Below are 22,555 nucleotides of genomic sequence, written 5' to 3' on the forward strand. Positions count from 1 at the left end.
TTGGTTAGATATTTGAAATCAATAAACTAGTATTCTTACATATTGCTTGTGTTTAAAAAAAGGTAAACAATAGTGAAAGCTGTTCTTATAAGGGAAAAAAACCAAACAATAACAAAAAATCAGAATAGAACCCCAGAATCCTGTTTGGAGGGATGTTTGTCACCAATGCCAAAAGCCACCCTACACAATATAAGTAATTAGAAGTACTAATTACTTATATATCAAATGCTTCTCTCATTTGACAACTTTTGAATGATTTAGAGAATGTAAGACTCAATTAGAATGTGAAGCTTGGATCTGAATAGTAAAGAAGGTTAAGATCAGAGTGGTATTTACAAAGGAGAGGCAGATATATGTGCATAGCACCAGATTTTTCAAGTAAGAAAGTTCAGCCCCAAACTAACTGAACTAAAATTTTACATTTTTAAACTCTCCCCATTACTTCCCAGAGTTGAAAGCTGTGAAATGTTTCAGCTTGGTGCTAGTCACTAATGGTGTGAACTCAAAAGGTGGTTTTTCTGCAGCTGAACTGATTCTGTCTCAGGACTTCCAGAGAGCTCCAGTCCAAGTGTCCTGGACTCCACTGGCTCTACACAACTAATCTGGGACCATCCACTTTTTTCTTCTTTGAAATTGGCTAGAGAATTCCTTCATTAATGACAATGTATGCAAACATACACAAATACATACTGAAAATCCATAAATATTTCTAACAGCCAAAGGATACTTTTATCAGAAATTACCCAAAGAAAGTGATATTAGAAATAATGGGACGAAAAATATTTTTTAGAGTCTATTTAATATCCATGGTGCTTAAACATTCAATTTATTGTCTGATTTCTGGATATTTCTGGATTTTAGATTCCATAAACTTCAGATTCTGAAGGCTTATTGAAAAAGCAAGCTCCTCAATATGGGAAATTCTATCTGGCTGTATTTTTAGAGAGTTATTATTTTTCTGCTTCTGAAAAAATATTTTGAATATTTATATATATATAATATTAACAGAATACTCCAGTAGGTCATATTCCAGAGAAATATAGTACAATTTGCATCATACCCAACATTTTAGATATTAAAATATGGGTAAAATTTGGAACAGAGTGAATTGTATGACATATTTCCCAACACAAGTGTGCACAGAGAATATTAAAATTTAAATTGACATTTGGCTTTGTAAGCTCTTTTCCCTGTGTACTGTATGTATCTATTAGCAATAGAGAACATTTCGGGATCATGGTATGTTGATTTTCTAGAAGCAGACCTGGAACCTCTCTGGCTCTCCTTCCACAAGGCTCAGTGAGTCAGTCTGAGCAGTGCACACCCTTGCCATGACTCGCTCACTGCAATCAGGCTCAGGAGCACTAACATGCAATCCTAGGACAACACTGACACTAGCACTGACATTTCTGAATCATTCTCTCAAGTAATAAAAAAAATATAGATAGATATACATATAGAGATCTGCAGCTAGACTAATTACTTCAAATAGCAGCAGAAAAGGAAAATAAGCACTTAAATTGCTTGCTTCATAAATTTAAGTTCATTTTAAGTTTGCTATATTGTTTAAAAATTAAAAAAATATCAACTTACTATAAACAATTTAAAATATGTATAATACAACTTCATGGGCAAAACATTTGAACAGTCTATGAAAACAAGGAATACTTTGATCTTACATTTGTTTAAGTTCCATACATGATTTTTCAATCTGTCTCTACCAAGAGAAACCATAAAACAGTTCTTATTTTATGAGAACTAACTTTGTTTAGGGATTTCCTCATCACAAAAATACTTAATTACTTGTTACAGGAGAAGAAAAGAAAAAGAAAAGAAATGGGAAACAAAGTGGTTCTCTCCCCACTTGTCACTATTCTCTTCTTAAAACATTCTGTACATAAGCTATCTAGACTTTCTGAACCATTTACAAATGCATTTTCAAAAATCGAAGAAAAAAGTTTAGAATCTGAAAGTGTTATTTTATACACTGACTATACAATACATATTGAAAGTATACACACACATACATCTTAAAGATAAGGTTCTCCAAAGGTTTTTCGACATTCCATCACCCCCGTACTTGGTGGTCTATCACAGTTGTGTGTACTCTTGACTTGACTAGGTGTGAGACGATCGTATGCCATCTTGTATTCTTTATCAAATGCATCTGCAAAAATTCATAAATAAAGGCATAAAGAAATTTATATTTGATGTTAACAATAATCAAGTTTTGGTAATACTATAGAACTGCAAAATTAGAGGCCAAGAAGGAATTCCTAGGTCATTTCTGCCAACTAAAGGACCACAGAATTTCAGAGCTGGAAAGGAGACCTTATAATCCATAGCATTTTAGAGCTAGATTACACAGATCAGTGAAATTTCAAGTTTTAAGATGCCAATTTTTAAAAATTCTTTTTCTCCCAAATTTTTAAATTGTGGTAAAAAATATATATAACATAAAATTTACCATCTTAACCATTTTTAACTATACAGTTCAGTGGTATTACATACATTCATAATGTTGTGCACCAACACCATCCATCTCCACAACTCTTTTTATCTTGTAAAACTGCAACTGTATACCAGTTAAACATTAATTCCCCATTCTCCCCTCCTCCCAGCCCCTGGCAACTCCCATTCTACTTCTGTCTCTATGATTTTGACTACGCTAAGTACCTCGTAAGTGGAATCATACAGTATTGGTCTTTTTGTGACTGGCTTATTTCACTTAACATAATGTCCTCAAGGTTCATCCATATTGTAGCATATGTCAGAATTTCCCTCCTTTTTAAGGCTGAATAATATTCTGTTGTACATATATACCATATTTTGCTTATTCACTCATCTTTCATTGGACACTTGGGTTGCTTCCACGTTTTAGCTATTATGAATAATGCTGCTATTAACATGGGCACACCAATATTTCTTCAAGGCTCTGATTTCAATTCTTTTGGGTATATACCCAGAAATGGAATTGCTGGATCATATGGAAATTCTATTTTTAATTTTTGAGAGAACTGCCATAATGTTTTCTACAGCAGCTGTACCATTTTACATTCCCACTAACAGTGCACACGGGTTCCAATTTCTCCATATCCTCACTAACACTTTGTTATTTTTTATTTTTTTATAGTAACCATCCTAATAATGTAAGGTGGTATCCCACTGTAGTTTTGATTAGCATTTCCCTAATAATTAGTGATGTTGAGCATCTTTTCATGTGCTTATTGGCCATTTGCATATCTTCTTTGGAAAAATGTCTAAGTGCTTTACCCATTTTGAATTGGCTTCTTTTTTTGTTGTTAAGTTTTAGGAGTTCTCTATATTTTCTGGATATGAATCTCTTATCAGATATATGATTTGTAAATATTTTATCCCATTCTGTGGGTTGCCTTTTTATGCCATTGATATTGCCTTTTGATGCACAAAAATTTATACTTTTTATGAAGTCCAATTTGTCTATTTTTTCTTTTGTTGCCTGTGCCTTTGGTGTCACATCCAAGAAATCACTGCCAAATCCAATGTCATGTAGCTTTTGTCTCACGTTTTCTTCGTAGGGTTTTAGGTCTCACATTTAGATCTTCAATCTATTTTGAGTTAATTTTTGTATAAAGGTCCAATTTCATTCTTTTGCATGTGGATATCCAGTTTTCCCAGCACCATTTGTTGAAAAGACTGTCCTTTAACCATTGAATGGTCTTGGAACCCTTGTCAAAAATCATTTGACCATATATGAGAGGTTTTATTTCTGGGCTATTCTGTTCCATTGGCCTATATGTCTGTCTTTATGCCAGTACCATGTTGTTTTGATTACTGTAGCTTTGTAGTAAGTTTTGTAATTTTATTTATTTATTTTTTTCCCCAAAGCCCCAGTAGATAGTTGTATGTCATAGCTGCACATCCTTCTAGTTGCTGTATGTGGGACGCGGCCTCAGCATGGCCGGAGAAGCGGTGCGTCGGTGCACGCCCGGGATCCGAACCCGGGCCACCAGCAGCGGAGCACATGCACTTAACCCCTAAGCCACGGGGCCGGTCCTGTAGTAAGTTTTGAAATTAGTAAGTGTGAATCCTCCAGCTGTGTTCTTTTTGAAGATTCTTTTGGATACTTGGGGTCCCTTAAGATTCCATATAAATTTTAGGGTTGGTTTTTCTATTTCTGCAAAAAACATCATTGGGATTTTGAAAGGGATTGCATTGGGTAGTACTGATATCTTAGGAATATTAGTTTTCCAATTTATGAACAAGGATGTGTTTCCATTTATTTATGTCTTCTTTAATTTCGTTTAGCAATGTTTTGTAGTTTTCATCGTACAAGTTTTTCACCTTCTTGGTTAAATCAAATTCTTAAGTGTTTTATTTTTTTTTATTGATGTTTTAATAGTTTATAACATTGTGAAATTTTGGGTTGTACATATTTGTTTGTCCATCACCATATATATGTCTCCCTTCACCCCTTGTGCCCACCCCCTACCCACACTGCCCCTGGTAACCACAATACAGTTTTCTCTGTCCATGTGTTGATTTATATTCCACATATGAGTGAGATCATACAGTGTTTGTCTTTCTCTTTCTGGCTTATTTCGCTTAACATAATACCCTCCAGGACCATCCACGTTGTTGCAAATGGGATGATTTTGTCTTTTTTATGGCTTAGTAGTATTCCATTGTATATATATACCACACCTTCTTGATCCAATTGTCAGTCGAGGGACACTTACGTTGCTTCCACTTCTTGGCTATGGTGAATAATGCTGCAACGAACATAGGGGTACATAAGCCTCTTTGGATTGTTGATTTCAGGTTCGTTGGATAGATTCCCAGTAATGGGATAGCTGGATCATAGGGTATTTCTATTTTTAATTCTTTGAGGAATCTCCATACCGTTTTCCATAGAGGCTGCACCAGTTTGCATTCCCACCAGCTGTGTATGAGGGTTCCTGTTTCTCCACATCCTCTCCAACATTTGTTGTTTTTTGTCTTGGTGATTATAGCCATTCTAACAGGCATGAGGTGATATCTTAGTGTTGTTTTGATTTGCATTTCCCTGATGATTAGTGATGTTGAACATCTTTTCATGTGCCTATTGGCCATCGGCATATCTTCTCTGGAGAAGTGTCTGTTCATTTCCTCTGCCCCTTTTTTGATGGGGTTGTTTGTTTTTTTGTTGTTCAGTTGTGTGAGTTCTTCATATATTATGGAGATTAAGCCCTTGTCAGATATATGTTTTGCAAATATTTTCTCCCAGCTGGTGGAAAGTGTTTTATTCTTTTTGATGCTATTGTAAATGGAACTGCTTTCTTAATTTCACTTTTGGATTATTCATGGCTAGTTACAGAAAGATAACTTATTTTTGTATCTTGATCTTATATCCTGCAATCTTGCTGAACTCATTTATTAACTCTAATAGTCTGGGTTTTTTTTGATGTAGAATCTCTAGGGTTTTCTATATATATAAGATCTTGTCATCTACGACTAGAGAGAGTTTTATTTCTTCCTTTCCAATTTGGATGCCGCCTTTTATTCTTTTTCTTGCCTAGCTGCTCTGGCCAGAACTTCAGTACAATGTTGAACACAAGTGGTGAAAGCAGGCATCCTTGCCTTGTTCCTGATCTTAAGGTGAAAGCTTTCTATTTTTGACCATTGAGTTTGGTGTTAATTGTGGGCTTTTCATAAATGCCCTTTATCAGGTTGGGGATGTTCCCTTCTATTCCTAGTTTGTTGAATTTTGAAAAATGCTTTTTCTGCATCTATTGAGATATCAGGTAGTTTTTGTTTTTTATTCTATTAATATGGTATATTATATTGAGTTTTGTATGTTGAACCAACCTTGCATTCCTGGGATAAACCCCACTTGGTCATGGCATAAATCCTTTGTATATGTTGTTGGATTTCATTTGCTAGTATTTTGTTGAGGATTTTTGTGTCTATATGAATAAGCAATATTAATATTGCTCTGTAGTTTTCTTTTCTTGTGAAGTCTTTGTCTGGGTTTGGTCAGGATAATACTGGCCTCGCAGAATGAGTTAGGAAGTATTTCTTTTTCTTCTGTATTTTTGTAAGTGTTTGTGAAGGATTAGTATCTTAGTTCAGGCTGCTATAACAGAATATCATAGACTGGGTGGCTAAAATGATAAATATTTATTTCTCACAGGCTGGAGGCTGGGAAGCCAAGACCAAGGTACCGGTAGATCTGGTATCTGGTGAGAACGCTCTTGCTGATTCACAGACAGCCAACTTCTCCCTGTATCCTCGCAAGGCTGAGAGAAAGGGATAGCTCTCTTCTTCTTCTTATACAGATATGAATCCCATCATGGGGGCTCCATGCTCATGATGTAATTACTTCCCAAAGATCCTGCTTCCAAATACCATCACATTAGGGCTTCAACACATGAATCTGGGCAAAGTACACAAACATGCAGTCCATAACAGTTGGTGTTAATCCTTCTTTAAATATTTGGTAGAATTCACCATCTGGTCCTGGGCTTTTCTTTGTGGGAAGCATTTTGATTACTAACTCAATCTCTTTACTTGTTATAGGTCTACTAAGATTTTCTATTTTTGAGCCAGTTTTGTAGTTTATGTCTTTCTAGGAATTTGCTATCTCCTCTAAATTATCTAATTTGTTGGCATATAATTATTTATTGTATTCCATTATAATTATTTTCATTTCTGTAAGGTCAGTAGTAATATCCCTCTTTCATTCCTGATTTTAGTAATTTGAGTTTTCTCTCTTTTTCTCTTAGTCAGTCTAGCTAAAGGTCTGTTAATTTTGTTGATCTTTTCAAAGAAACAACTTTTGATTTCAATAAGTTTCTCTATTTTCAAAAATAATTCTTCCCTATTTTCTATTTCATTTATTTCTGCTCTAAATTTATTATTTATTTCCTTCTGCTTGCTTTGGGTTTAGTTTGCTCTTCTTTTTCTAATTTCTTAAGGTAGTTATGTAGGTGTTTATAGCTGTAAGTTTCCCTCTGAGCACTGCTTTCACTGCATCTCAAAATTTTGGTATGTTGTGTTTTCATTTTCATTCATCTCAAAGTATTTTCTAATTTCCATTATGACTTCTTTGACCCATTCACTATTTAGGAGTGTGTTGTTTAATTTCTGCATACTTGTGAATTCCTTATTTTCCTTCTGTTATTGATTTCTAATTTCATTCTACTGTGGTTACAGAACATATTTTGTATGATTTCAATCCTTTTAAATTTATTGAGACTTGCATTATGGCCTAACATATGGTTTATCCTGGACAATATTTCATGTGGAGAAGAATAGTATTCTGTTGTTGTTGGATGGAGTGTTCTGTAGATATTTCTTATGTCTAGTTAGTTCACAGTGTTGTTCAAGTCTTCTACTTCCTTGCTGTCTAGTTGTTCTATCCATTATGAAAGTGGAGTATGGAAATACCCAACTATTATGGTTGAGTGTCTATTTCTCCCTAATTCTGTTAGTTTTTCCTTCATATATTTTGGAGCTCTGTTGTTAGGTGCATATATGTTATAATTGTTATAAACAATAATTCTTGGTAGATTGACTGTTTTATCATTATAAAATGTCCTTTGTTTGTCTCTCGTAACAGTTTTTGTCTTAAAGTCTATTTTGTCTGATATCAGTATAGTCACTCCAGCCCTCTTTTTAGTAGTATTTGCATGGAATATCTTCTTCAATCCTTTTACTTTCAACCTATTTGTGTCTCTGAATCTAAAGTGTGTCTTCTGTATATAGTATAGTTGGATTGTGTTTGTTTTTTTTTTTAATCTTTACTCTGCAAATCTGCCTTTTTGTGTGTGTGTGTGTGTGTGTGTGTGTGTGAGGAAGATAAGCCCTGAGCTAACATCCATTGCCAATTCTCCTCTTTTTGCTTGAGGAAGATTGGCCCTGGGCTAACATCCGTGCCCATCTTCCTCTACTTTATACGTGGGATGCCTGCCGCAGCATAGCTCGATAAGCAGTGCATAGGTCCAAGCCTGGGATTCGAACCTGCGAACCACGGGCCTCTGAAGTGGAGCGTGCGAACCTAACCACTACACCATCGGGCCAGCCCCTTAATCTGCCTTTTAATTGAAGAGTTTAATCCATTGGCAGTTAACGTAATTACTGATAAGGCAGAATTTACAACTGCAATTTTGTTATTTGTTTTCTATTTGTTGTCTTTTTACGGTCCTCAATTCTTCCATTACTGCCTTCTTTTGATCCTCAATTCCTCCATTACTGCCTTCTTTTGAGTTAACTAGGTATTTTCTAATGTACCATTTTAATGCTCTTGTTGTTTCTTTTACCATGTATTTTTGATTCCTGGCTATTCATGCATGATTATTTTTCCAGTTGAACATTAGAATCATTTGTCAAGTTTCTTATTTTTAATAGTCTTCAGTGTTTCACAACCATTAAGGTGAAAAAACAAATATTCACAACATTCTGCTCAAAAGCTCCTGGCTGCTATTTGAACCCATCTATTCTTTTCCTCTTTTTAATGGAAAGGGCAGCTCAACACATTCATAATATTTGTTTACAAACAAAATTATAGGTTAAACACAGTTACATTTCCTTTAGCCTTCTCCATCAAATATTCCTTAATTCTAAATAAGTTTTACTTTTCTATTGGGAATTTTCCAAATTTTTCCAACTTTGTTGTTTCAACTGGGTAATCAATAATTTAATGTGACTTCTGACTACAATGTTCTCTGGTTATATTTATCTGGGTCATACTTTGTTTTCCAAACAAAGATACTACACACTAGTCTCTATTTGGCTTAGATTTCTACCTAAATTTTTAAAGGCCATTTCAGTGAAAGGCCAATTTCCCACTCCTATGTTCTAAATGAGGAGAGTTATTTTCTTTCTAACTAAATTAGTCTCTTCGTTCTTTAAGTGTTGGTTTTATTTAAAATATCACACCCATCTAATAATTCCATTCTGTAAGATGTTTACCATTTCACCCATACATTTCTTTGCTGCCAAATTCTACATTTCTCTCCTGGCATCGAGGCTGACAATTCCCAGTGGCACAAGTCACCTTTGGTCAGATGGCACCTGATAACCCCTTGAGATAGCCAGTTAGGGATGGCTGCTCTTAGCCCTCTACTTCACTCACTAAGTCTTGCTCTCTCTCCCATCCTTCAGTGAACTTGTTGGGAAGCCAGCACCACAGGGAGAGCCCTTGTTCTCTATGCATGCTCCATGTGGCCTGATTGAGCAACCTGTAATAGTGCATAAGCTTATTATACATCATCATCATTTTGAGTCTGATGACACTAATAAATGGCTATGGCAAATGTCACGGGCACTTTAAAAGTCAACTGAGGGCCGGCCCTGTGGCTTGGTGGTTAAGTGTGCGCGCTGCGATGCTGGTGGCCCGGGTTCGGATCCCGGGTGCGCATCGAGGCACCACTTCTCCGTTCATCCTGAGGCCGAGTCCCACATACAGCAACTAGAAGGATGTGCAGCTACGACACACAACTATCCACTGGGGCTTTGGGGGGAAAAATAAAATAAATAGAATCTAAAAGTCAACTGAAGTGTGGACTAGTGCTAAAGAACTAGGTATGTTTCTGTTAAGACAGTACACAGTCACCTAAAAGAAGTAGGGCCTATTACATATTCTCTTATTAACTGGTGAGTAGGCTTACGTAGGGCACCCAAGTCAGAAACCACTCAAGTCAGATGAATTATATGTATAAATTATCATTTTTATCAATTTATTCACATTATAAATTCTTAGACAGAATGCCAAAACTATGCTTGAGTCTCTCAATGCCTGATAGCCACCAATTTTCTTCTTTTTGTCGACCAGGGGTTCTTTCTGCCCTTTCTTAGGACTTGGTAATGGAAACTTTAAGGAGGCCAAGCACAATAACTGGGAAAAGGAGATGATCAACCAAAAAAGTCTGGGACCTCCTAAAATACATAATTAGCTATCTTATATCCCTTCTGAAACAGCTTAATGTCATTAATGATATGACACAATAGTTAAAAGCACTGGACTGGAAATTAAGACTGCTTGGTTTAAATATAGCTCTGTTATTTACTGTGAAATCTAAGTTGAAGTTACTAAACTTCTTGGATCCCTAGTCACCTCAATAATAATATGGAAATGATAACAGTACCTATCTCATAGGGCTTTTGGGAGAATTATATGAGGTAATACATGGAAAGTATTTGCTATAATGTAAGGCACACAGTAAGCCCTCAAAAATGTTAGCTTTTATTATTTACCATTATTGTTATTAATATGACCAAAATATCAAATATCTTTTACATTACATCAAAAAAATCAAAGAAACAATTCTTCTAATATATTAATATAATTTAATATTAATAATAAGGACTACCAGTATAAAAAAATTTTGAAAACTATACCATGATATATAAATATTACATGTTATATATTATACTGAATTACCTATATCAATGTTTTCTCTTCCCAGTGCCACAAGTGAGAGAAATAGTATTTCTCTATATAAACTCCTAGGGGAGAAAAGGAGTGGAGAAAATATTACTATCGATAGAGTCTGCATATTGTCTACAAAAATTCTTATGCTATCATAAGCATGAGATATTCTAACAAATATTAATCTGCTTCCAGGAACAACGCATTCATTTAAGAGAATGACTTACCTCTGTCTTTTAAAATGAGGACATTTATTCAGTGTCTCTAAAATCTGACTCATTGGTCCATAGACATCATTCATTTTAATGCTTTTTACCATATTTTTCAATAGTTCCTGGTTAAATGAATTATCACCCTTTTGCAATAAATGGACCATTGGATACTTTTGGGCTGTAAAAGAATAAAAGAGCAGATAAAGAAAAATGTTCTAAGTAGAAAGGAGAATATAATTAAGCAGCAACTGATAGCTATTAAAGAAGTTACAAAGCACTAAAAATAAATTAAGGGCAATAGATAAAGGAACAGAAATCTAAGAATGAAGAAAGAAAAAAAAGGAAAAAGTAAGACAAATAATGATAAAAAATAGGCCTACAGTTTTTTGTAGCCTCAAATAGACTATAACTAAAAATATTGCTTTCCTTAATACAGCCCCTGGAGGAAATTCTAAATCAGCAGCCTGGGATGGAAACAAACAAAAAATAAGTAAAAAGAAGAAATTGGGACAAGCAGTGTGCTGAAAGCAGAACTCTATAAAACAAAACCCCTCCAGCACATACACGGCACCCCTCACAAAAACAAAAACAAAAAACCAAAAACAATCATGACCTCCATAGAAGGTAGCACTAAAAATTTAAACTTAACACTCACTCTCAAACAAAAGAGTACGATTTTGACCTGTAAGACAAAAAGTGGTATAGTAAAGTAAAAGTCAGTTATATATTAGTTTACGCTAGTTAAAGCAAGTAGAGATTACTCTCATATGAATGAAGTCAGCATTCTATGATAGCACTTACTGTGGGCATTCCAGAGGATGTACAAGGGCTGTCCTGGATCCTGATGTAATTTCATATTGTCCCATAACATTTGTATTAAAACATATTTACTATCTTCAGACATACAGTGGCGGGGAATCTGTGTTGAAGAATAAACAAATATTTATTAATGATCTTTACATGATAATGTTTTGTAAATATTTTATAAAGATATTCATAAATATTTTTTAGAATGTATGTATGCAAGAGAGAAGAGAGAACAGAAAATGACTGGTTTGTATGCATTTTATATCTACTGAGAAGATGGGTTGAGTTAAGCTAATGATCTCTAAAGTAGCAGATATAACAAAGTACTGAGATCAGTGAGGAAGGGTACCATGAAGGGCTAATATTGACCAGCTTATGGTTGAGGGTCCACAGAAAGATGAACCCAGGATCCCCGCTCTACATCAGTCTAAGACCCTAGCCCAGGTAACTCTGACTGAGTTAACCTCTTGGTCACTCATTCATCATGGACTGAAGAAGCACATGCACAATCACAGACACGAAGTACGAGAAGGGAGAATACAAGGTTCCTGAATTTAGAGACTTTGCAACTCAGTGGTGGTGATAACATATGAAAAAGTAAAAACACCTTTACAGAACAACATATCAGAAATGTAAGTGAACATATAACAAACTAATTACCTAAAATGTTAAGCAAGAATTCAGAGTAAAGGAATGAAGAGAATGGCAGCACATGACTGCAATATGAATTACAGACATCCTCCTAAAGAAGTGTTAGGCTTGTTTCTTAAGCAGGTATGAGACTTGAATGGGGCCAACTGACAAACTCTTCTCATAAGAGTCATTTACAGTTTATTGTTGAGGTTATAACAAAAATTTAAGAACATTTTGTGTAAATTTTACAGAAGGCTAAAAAACATGACTTTGTCTTACTGCTAGACTATAAGAAGAAAAATTATTTGTAAATGCAACTAAAGCAATTGTATTGATCTAATGATTCAGATGGTTATTAAAAATACTTTGCATAGAAATTACTATTCTGTCATTAGGAATATGCAAACATTACAATGGTGACAGTAGCACTGCCTTTTAGTTAATTTTTACTCTCATACCTTTGAATATTTGTTACAATGCTCAGAAGAAAGAATCAATCCAGGTAAGTTACTGGGTAAGTCAAGACGTCTAAAATACCACACAAGGTTCCAAAAAACAATTGGATGATGGTCCACAAAATCTGCCACTGTTATCGCACGATCGCCTTCATTTTCCAATAAGCTTTCGAGTTCCTTCCACACCACTAAAGGACTAAGATATGGAACAGTGATAGGATCTGGACTTGGCAGGTGCCATTCTAATCCTAAAGAATCCTGTTGAATAAATAAAAACCATAATGACAAATAGAAATTGATGATACTAAATCATTTTTAAAAAATTCCTGTCAATGATTTCCATATAATAGAAAGGTACTATAATTGTATCATGGGACAAGAGACTCTGCTTGACAATAATAAAATTGAAGCTAAGAAGGCTGTTTAGGACAAGGGGAACAAAATCACAGGTGAACTATCCAAGTGCAAATTTAAAAAAACACGAAAATACATACTGTAGCTCCTTGTAAAGTAGCTGGCAGGCTGCCTGTGGGAATGAGCTTCTGCCCTCCAGTGTCTTCCTTATCTAAGGGGCCATAAGTACTAACACTCCTGGCCATTGGAAATATTGGACATTTTGACACAGCTGTTTTTGATCTATCAGCAGGAATCTGAATACTTCGGGCACATGAATTTTCCAGCAGCTTAGATTTGCTTGGGAATTAAAAAAGAAAAAGCATATCATTGTCTAGATTTAATTTATTTCATCTAGAAAGACCATGTTCTTCCCTTTAGAATCAGAGCTGGACATACCAAAGTAAATCAAAGGAAAGATGTTACTCAGGCTTCAGCTGGGAAATAGGATATGTTTTTAAGTAGTCTAGTCATATAAGATTTCCGTTTTATCAAGTGAACTTTAAATATTCAAGAGTCATTCACTTATTCAAAACATTTAGTGAACAACTTTTATACAGCAGAAACCACACTAGGCCCAGAGGATATAAGGCAGAGAAAAGAGAAAATAGGCATGCTATTCCTTCAGGAGTCATAAGCTAGTGGGAGACAGTCAAAGAAAGGGCTACAATAGACCTATGATGACAGAAGGTGCACACACAGACAAGCATTCAGGATTAAACAGGTCAAATTAGCCTGCCAGTACTATGGAGGCATTTTCTTCTGCACATGCAGTTACCAATACGGCACTTCTCCAAAATGGAGTTGATTTCTACATTTGCTTTAAGCGTAGATTTACTTATATTAGGCTTTCTGTATAAGTTTAATTTTATAGTTCCTCTATCAGCTCCAAATGTTTTCTTAGATGATTAAATATTCCTAAGTAGAAAATTAAATATTACAAAGTATAATTAAGTTAGTACTGACTTAATTCCTGAAGGGATAGAGATAAGAGAAAGATGCTCATTATAAACTTCAAGTGTTCTACAGAATTTTTACCTTTAAAATACTAGTAAACATTATCATACATGAATTATACAGCTTAAACTCTGGGGATTCATAACACATAAACATAACTGTTTAAACATTGAGGTTTCTAGAGAATTTTAATATTGTTTTAATTAGTAGTAAGAATTTAACATTATGAATCTATTATATGTAGAAATTTAAACCTTAAAATGGTCAGCTAATTTTTCTGTTATTATCTGAAACATGTGTAACATATGTCATTAAAATATAGTTCCGCATTACCATACTTACCTATTTAGATCAAAATTCCCTTGAACAGAGATAACAGATGTGTCAAGACCAGAGGCTGATGTTGAGATACAAGACTGTCTTGTCTGACTTGAAAAGGAGGATGGAAAATGCATATTTTCTGTAGATGGGCTTGACTTCAAAAAGTATCTGTAATGTGAATCACACACGCTTTTTGAGAAAAGAGATATTCTAGGAAATATGATCCTTAAACATGAAGGGGAAAAAAAACATAAATCATCACCTTCCAGGTCGTCTTAAATCTCTTATTTCAATATTCAGAAAAGGCAAGAAAAGATTGCCACAAAATGGGCATGTAGTATTGAGATTTGAATCATCTGCTGTCCAGCCAGCCATGATTTCCTCATCATGGACAAGACAATCACAAGTTCTACACCGAGAGCAACTTGAGATGAGAACCTATGGGAGAAAACAGTTCTTTATAAAGTAAGCCTGTCAGTGCATATTATGAATTAAAAACCATTTCAATTCATAAATCCATTGGAAAATTAAAACTCAGAAGGATTCAGAAGTTACAAACAAAAAAAATGGATTACATTCAGTGCATTATATAATATACTCATCTTTAACTATTTCAGCTAAACCTATTCGAAAATTTTTGCCTGAAAGAAAAAGCTGCATTTAAGTGAGCATTTTAATCAGTACAATTACTATAAAATCTGCCATGGTTTTATTAATGGAAAAATATACCCAAGCATTAATTTGTTAATACCCAAAATAGGTATTTGTAATTACATATTATAGATCTGTGCTACTCAAAGTGTGGTCACCAGACAAGCACTGATCCACAAACTTTTACTAGTTTGTGATGAGATAAAGAAAGAAATTGAGAAGAGGATTTAGAAACTTTTAAAGTAATTTGTCATTGCTGCAACATCTAAATGTGTATTCAATACATTTTACACGCGAGTATCAGCCATGACAGTTTGGAAATTAAAACAACAACAAAAAAAACCTGGTCTGTCACTACAGACAGTTTGAGAAGCACTACTGTAGATAAATGTCAATGCTGTCATTACATTAATAAAATATAGAAATTCTTGAAACCATCAGAAACTTTGTAACTTGCAACATCAGTGCTCATCATTTGTTTTCCTGTATGCAAATTTATTTTCCAAATTTATGCAAATTAGCATGAACTAGCAACAACACTCACAAATGTATTTGGAAGCAATTTTTACACAAAAATTAGGTAAATTTTTTAAAATGTAAAAGTACAACTTTTTCACTGTAAGAAAAGGGGATATAGCAGCATATCCAGCAGATATCTACCACAAACTGATACAAAGAATGAAAAACATGATGGAAAAAGTTGACACAAATGCCAGAACTCTCCCTGTACCCTCATCAAAAACGGTGCTTGCCTAGCAATATTGGTCGTTTTTAAGATGTGAAATAAAAATTCTAAGAGAACTTACATATAACAAGGGATAAATATAAATATTATAAATGAAAATGCTTTTGTATATTGATAAATCTCAAAGGAAGCATGGAACTGTTCTAAACAGATATAAAGTAGTATGACTTCAATAATCTGAAATACTAGATATCCCAAAACTGGATTTTAAGTTTATCAGATGCAATATATATTTGAAGTTTATCAGATGCTATATATTCAACTTTTTATTACTCTACTCGAGATCGTCAATACATAAGAAATGTAAATTTTATAAAGTAGTAAATGAAGATGCTGTTTTGCTTAAAATTGTACCTCCATTGCATAGTTCTGGAAGATATTTGTATTATTCGTGTTGTAGGAAGATGCCACTTCTGATTTTCCAGGTAAGGCAAACTTTGACAGAGATCCTGTTCATTATTAAAAAACAAGAGCAAAACCATGAAAATTAATGAGAAAGGATATCAGAATCTTTCACTTTCATAAATTCTTTGATAAAATGTCAAACTGTTCTATTGAAAATATTAAAAGTAATTTAAGAAAAAACAAATAAAGAAAAAATGTTTCTCAATGCATGCATTTTTGTTTTGAGTACAAATCTAAGGAAATGTGCTCTAATTCTACTGATTCCCACGTGTTAGGTGTGTTCATGCATTACTCACTTATTAAGCACTTTGTATGTACAGGCTAGAAGGCATTCCAGTTGTTTGTAATTACTATTTTGCTCTTTCTATTTTTCCATGCTTAAAATACGAGAAAGTGTTTAGTTCTAAGGTCTAAAAAGTGTAAAACAGTTAATCTTATTTGAAATCATGAAAAAATTTAATGGCAATTCTCTGCCTTAAAAGGATCTTTTTAAGATCTGGTACAGTAATCTTGCTCTTAAACTCTAGGGAAGAGTTTCCAAGTATATTCTTAAGAGCAATGGGATATTGGTAGGTATTGAAACAACAACAGCAGCAAAAGGTAAGGGGAGTCCTGTGGTAAAATCAATTGTTGACAGTGGCTATATTTTGTTAGTAAAACTGGAGGTAATCTATATCTTCTCTCTCTATTTTTTCCCCAGTAGTTACTAAATTTTATGAATGAATACTGGTATTTTTATAAATATAAAGGTCAAAAAAAAGTAATTGTGTAAACTACCAGTTCACAAGAAATAGAGGATAAGAAAACATTCACCACCACTATGGGGATGCAATCAGCATAATACAGACTAACGACCTGACTGCTTCAGAAAACACATGACAAGGGGAAAAAAAGGCAGCTCCAGAGCTACCAATGGCCCTCGGCCCTGCTGCACAGAGATGGAGAGCGGCAGAGATGGAGAGCGGCAGGGAGAGAGCTGAGCCTCACATCATCCTTGAAGATGCTTAGAGCTGGTGGCAACCGCAGTTCTGTCCTTGCTGTTTCCCCAGTAACCTTCCATAATCCCTCTCTGCTAAAGCTAGTTCAAAACTGCTTTCTAATACCTTCTATTAGCCTTGACCAATTCAATCATATGTGGGCAGCCTACCTTTTGCATCTAATTAATCTACAGCACAGAATAAATATTCATTTTAATAAATATGAATCAGGTTGTGAGGTAAGTTTTATTTGCTTAGCACAACAAACCGTTCTTGTGTGTTAAAAAAAAAAAAGGAGGGAGGGGAACTAATCACTTGATTTCTTCTTGAATATATGATGGGGGGAAAAAAGAGAGGGAACAAAGATAAAAGGGAGTTAACAGACATATCAACCAAATGCACCAAGTGGACCTTGTTTAAATCCCAATTTGAACAAACTACCTATAAAAAGAGCTTTATGAGATAATGTGAAAATTTAAACTAAATAAATATTTTATATAAGACATTATATGATAAATATTGTCACATTTTAAAAAATGTGATAATGGTATTACAATTATGTTTTCAAAAAATGAATGCTTCACAAAAGATACATACTGTATGAGCCCATAAAATGGTCAAAACTGGTCATGCTAACAGAGAGTGTTAGAAGTTAAGGTAATATCTATCTGTGAAGGGAGTAGTGACTAGACGTGGGCATGAGAGGAAGTTCTGGATGCTGTTAATGTTGTTTCTTGACTTGAGTGCTGGTTACTCAGGTGTGTTCAATTTGTGAAATATATTTACGTACATAAAAGTGTTCACATTATATGTATAACATATAGTAATATAAAAAATAAATTTATTAAATAAATAACTTTAATAAAAAGTTAAAAAATATATAACATCAAAGTCCTTATATTTTAGAGATACAGATTGAAATATTTATGAATAAAATTATAAGTTGTCTGGGATTTACTTTAAAATAATCCAGTGGGGAAGGAAAAATGTTGGCAGCAAAGGAGAGAGAGGAAAAGATGCAAGATTGGCCATTTGTTGGCAATTGTTGAAGTTAGGTGATGGGTATTTGGGGGTTCATTGTGTTATTCCTTCTACTTTTGTGTATGTTTGAAGATTTCCACAATAAAAACTTTTAAAATAGCAAAGGTACAAATGAAAAAATATTATATTGTATCCATTCCTCACAAAATAGGATACATTTCAAATGGATTAAATATCTAAATGAGGAGTCAAAATCTATTTTTGTTTGGCCACAAGCTAAGAATGGTTTTTTACATCTGAAAGCATTGTTAAAAAAAGAAAAAGACAAAAAAGAATATGTGACAGAGATGTATTCTAAAATATTTATGATATGGTCCTTTATAGAAAAAGTTTGCTGACCTCAGAAAGTGTTAAAAAGGAAACCGGAGAATTATCAGAAGAAAACACTGGTGAACCTAGGGAAGGGGAAATCTTTCCTAATGACTCAAAATCCAGAAGCAATAGAGGAAAAAACGATACATTTGATGACATAAAATTAAAAGCTTTTGTTTGGCAAAAACAAAACAAAATAAACTTGACAAACTTGGAAAAAGTATTTGCCACTTACATAAGAGACAAAAGATTGATTCCTTAATATAAAAAAGAGCTATTAAAACTAAAAAAAAATAAGGACCAATAAGCAAAATGTAGGCAAAGGACAGTCCACAGAAAAAGATATGCAAATAGTCCTTAAGCATATAAGCAGATACTCGACTTCATTTACAAGAGAAATATAAATGAAAACTAAACTGAAATGCATTCCTCACCTCTCAGATGGCAAAAATCCAAGTTTGCCAACATATTTTGTTGACAAAGCCGTGGGGGAAATAGTTACAGTCATACGCCGCAAAACAACATTTCAGTCAATGATGGACCGACCACATATACAATGGTGGTCCCATGAGATTAGTACCATATAGCCTCGGTGTGTAGTAGGCTACACCATCTAGGTTTGCGTAAGTACACTCTATGATGTTCGTTCGCACAAGGAGGAAATCCCTAACGACGCACTTCTTGGAACGTATCCCTGTCATTAAGCAACGCACGATTGTACTCTTACATATTGCCAGTGTGAACGCAAAATAGTATACCCCTAAAGAAGGGAACTTGGCAATATCACTTCAAGGAAGAATTGTGAAGTATATTCCAAAGATACCCTGGCAAAAATATAATATGACATATTTGCATCATAGCATTATTTATAATAGTCAAAGACTGGAATTCATAATGTCCATCAATAGGGGAGTGGTTAAAATAAACTATGATACATCCACACATGATGAACTATATAAGTGTAAAAATAAATGAGGGACATTACTATGTGATGATTTGGAAAGATCTTCAGGATATACTGTTAAGTGAAAAAAGCAAGGAGTGGGAAAGTATTTACAATATGTTACCTTTTCAGTAAGAAGACAGGAGGTAATAAGAACACCACCCCCCCATATTTTTAAAAAAGTAACAATGGAAGGATAAACCAAAACTAATAAAAATGGTTACATCTAGGGACAGGGAGAAAACAAGATGAAGTGGGGATGGAAGCTAGACTTCTCTGAAAGTGCCTTGGTTCTACTATTTTGACTTGGGAGCCATGCAAATCTTTTACAAAATTAAAACATAAAGGGCAAAAAGTAAAGGTACCACACATCAAATGCAGTATAACAGAACTGTTTGGACAAACCTTCTAAGGAGGCAGAACTTTCCAGGCTTGTTCTGCTGAAATCAATTCCCTTAGTCCCTGAAGTGGCACTGCTCTCTTGGGAGGAAGTGGCTCCTTCCAATTCATGGCAGACATCTTCATCTGTTAAAGAGGTAGATTCAGAATCCTGGGCTCCCACTGAAGAAAGACTGGTACGATCAGAACTTTGATCCTAAGGACATAATTATAAGCTTAATTTCCTTCTATTTAAAGTTAATTATTTAAAAAGTCACTTCTAAGGGAGAGGAAATGCCTATACTACTCAGATGAGCAGTTAATCAACATTACAACTTCTTGGAGAAAAAAACCCAATTTTATAATGACATACTAATTTGGACAAACGTGCTGGAGATCAATTTTTAGGACAGCATTTTTTAGTTAGATCAAAATAGATAGCTGCTAGTACGATACTCTTGCTGACTTTAAATCTTGATTTATTGTTAATTTTCCTCCCTGCAAATCCCAGCCCCGAATGATACCATTAGAATTACATTTTATTCTTTTGTAAAAAAAAACTTCATTTCTATTTCTATTCTATTCTTTTCTACAATTATCCAGGTTTCAAAGACATGTATTTCTAGTTTTCATTTTTGAGACCACCAAATTATAAGTTACTTTTTTTCTGGTTATACCAATAATACATAAGAAAATCTGGTAGACACAATTTTTTGTATGAAGAAAAAAATTTTTAACTATCTGTAATTCCACTGCCTAGATAATACAACTTATTTTTTTCTAGTCGTGTGTGTGTGTTATTGAGTTGTTATTTTTAAGATTATGTGAATATTTTTATTGGCTTTTTGGCTACATCTCATGGTATTTTTTAAGTGGGTGCTCTAGGGAGTACAATATAACATACCTAATCCTTTATAATCTTACTTAATGTTACTGAAGTTAATATTGTACCATTTCATATATAACATAACTACAATGAATATCAGTGATGTGAGTCCCTTTACCACTATAAAACATCTACATATATTGAAAAGCCCATGAAATAATGTTATAATTTTTGTTTTGGACAATTATAAGTACTTAAAGAAACTTAAGAGGCAAAAAGCGGTCTTTTATATTAACGAGCTATTTATCATCTATTTTGCTCTTCCTTCATTCCTGAAGATCCAAGTTTCTTTCTGGTATCATTTTTCTTCTGCCTGAAGAACTTCCTTTAGCATATTTTATAGAGAAGGTCTGAGGCCATGAATTCTTTTCCTTTACCTGAAAATGTTTTTATTTCACCTTCACCCTTGAAGAATATTTTCACTGGATATAGAATTCTGGGTTGATAGGTCTTTTCTTTCAACACGTTAAAGGTGTTGTTCTACTGTATTATTTCCTCCATGGATTATGATGAAAAATATGTGGTCATTCAAATCCTTATTCCTCTGTAGGTAATGTATCATTGAACAGCTTTCAAGGTAGTTTTTATTCTTTTTTTTTTTGTTCCAGCAGTCATTTTCTTATTAGCAGATGGATAGCTTTGGTTTTTAGCAGTTTCTTATGTGGTTTTCTTTGAGTTTATTCTGTCTGTAGTTTTCTGGGTCTCTTGTATCTGTAAATCTATTTTTTTTATTGTTTTTTCTTACCAAATTTGGGAAGTTTCAGCCATTATTTCTTCAAATATCTTTTCTATCACAATCTCTTTCTTCAATTCTTCTAGACCTCCAATTTTTTATTATACTTTTTGATATTGTCACACAAGTCTCTGCGGCTCTGTTTATTTTTATAAAAAGTCTTTTCTCTCTGTTCTTCCAATCACTTAATTTCTATTACTCCAGTCTTCAGGTTCATTGACTCCTGTCATCTCCATTCTACTAGTGAACCCATCCAATGAGTTTATTTCAGAGTGTATTTTTCAGTTATAAAATTTGTTTTTTTTTTTAATAGTTTCTATTTCTTGCTGAGAATTCCTTTCTTTTCATTTATTTCAAAAGTGAATTTCTTTACCTCAGGGAATCTAGTGATAACAGCTGCTTTCAAGTTTCTGTCTGATAATTCCAACATCTGGGTCATCTCAGGGTTGTCTTTCCCTTGTGAATTGGTCACATTTTCTTAGTTCTTTATGTATTAAGTAATTTTGGATTCTATTTTGGACACTGCATATGTTATGTTTTATAATCTGAGTACTGTTATAATCTCTTGGAGAACACCAAAAATTTTTGTTTTAGCAGGCAGTCAACTGAGTTATGTTCAGATTGCAATTTGTGTCTCAATTTTTGTAGGTGGTGATTTAATTCTCATTCAGTTCTCTAAGCCTTTTCTATGCTGGTTTGCATCTATCCCATGTAGGTGTAGCTCAAGGGTTAGGTTGAGACTTGTGTGGGCTCAGAATTAGAGAATTAGGGAATCTCATTCTCTCAGATTTCCCTCAAGCTCTCCAGCCCATGGAGGTCCCCTTCCCTGGTTCCTCTGTCCAGGAAATAGGGGTTTCCCTTGAAGTGTTAGCTTCCAGGGTGCATATGCCATATTGTGACTGGGACCTGCTCTTGGGTCAAAGAGGCATGAGAAAAGAAATGGGAGATTTACCTCTGTGTGGGTTCCTCCCCACAATCTGCCTGCTTTCATTTTCCAGAATGCTTAGATAGTTGTTTTCTGTATTCTGTCTGGAGTTTTTAGTTGTAATTAGTGGGAGGGATGGGTTGTAGCGGCCTTATGGTACCACAGTAGAACTAGAACTCTCATCCTAATTTTTAAATAATATTTTTGTTGGGCACAGAAAAATAGGTTGGCAGTCATTTTCTTTCAGCACCCTAAAGGGGTTTTTCCAGTGTCTTCTGACATGATAGTTTCTGTTCAGAAGACAACTGTCAGTTTCTTATTGTTGTTCCTTTAAAGGTAATATATCTCTTTTCTTTGGCTCCTTTTAAGATTTTTTTCTTTGTATTTCATT

General features: G+C 34.2%; 1 protein-coding gene across 6 annotated transcripts in view; it reads right to left on the reverse strand.

Moving 5' to 3' along the window:
- DENND4A (DENN domain containing 4A) overlaps positions 1-22,555 on the reverse strand; it is a 127,022-nt gene that overhangs the window by 7,582 nt on the left and 96,885 nt on the right. For 5 of the 6 annotated variants that reach the window (XM_087428546.1, XM_087428542.1, XM_087428544.1 and 2 more), the window contains 10 exons: positions 19,648-19,837; positions 15,919-16,013; positions 14,431-14,606; positions 14,190-14,336; positions 12,992-13,190; positions 12,501-12,755; positions 11,404-11,521; positions 10,618-10,780; positions 10,403-10,467; positions 781-2,167 (listed from right to left, as the gene is read on the reverse strand). In XM_087428546.1, coding sequence (XP_087284672.1) covers positions 2,031-2,167; positions 10,403-10,467; positions 10,618-10,780; positions 11,404-11,521; positions 12,501-12,755; positions 12,992-13,190; positions 14,190-14,336; positions 14,431-14,606; positions 15,919-16,013; positions 19,648-19,837 — 1,545 coding nt within the window. In that variant the 3' untranslated portion in view covers positions 781-2,030. Of the gene's footprint in view, positions 1-780; positions 2,168-10,402; positions 10,468-10,617; positions 10,781-11,403; positions 11,522-12,500; positions 12,756-12,991; positions 13,191-14,189; positions 14,337-14,430; positions 14,607-15,918; positions 16,014-19,647; positions 19,838-22,555 lie in introns of those variants that run through there. The other variant, XM_087428545.1, reaches the window with a different exon arrangement.

This window comes from Ceratotherium simum, chromosome 3, assembly GCF_057802395.1.
Source record: "Ceratotherium simum simum isolate JZ-2026a chromosome 3, ASM5780239v1, whole genome shotgun sequence".
NCBI classification, from domain to species: domain Eukaryota; kingdom Metazoa; phylum Chordata; class Mammalia; order Perissodactyla; family Rhinocerotidae; genus Ceratotherium; species Ceratotherium simum.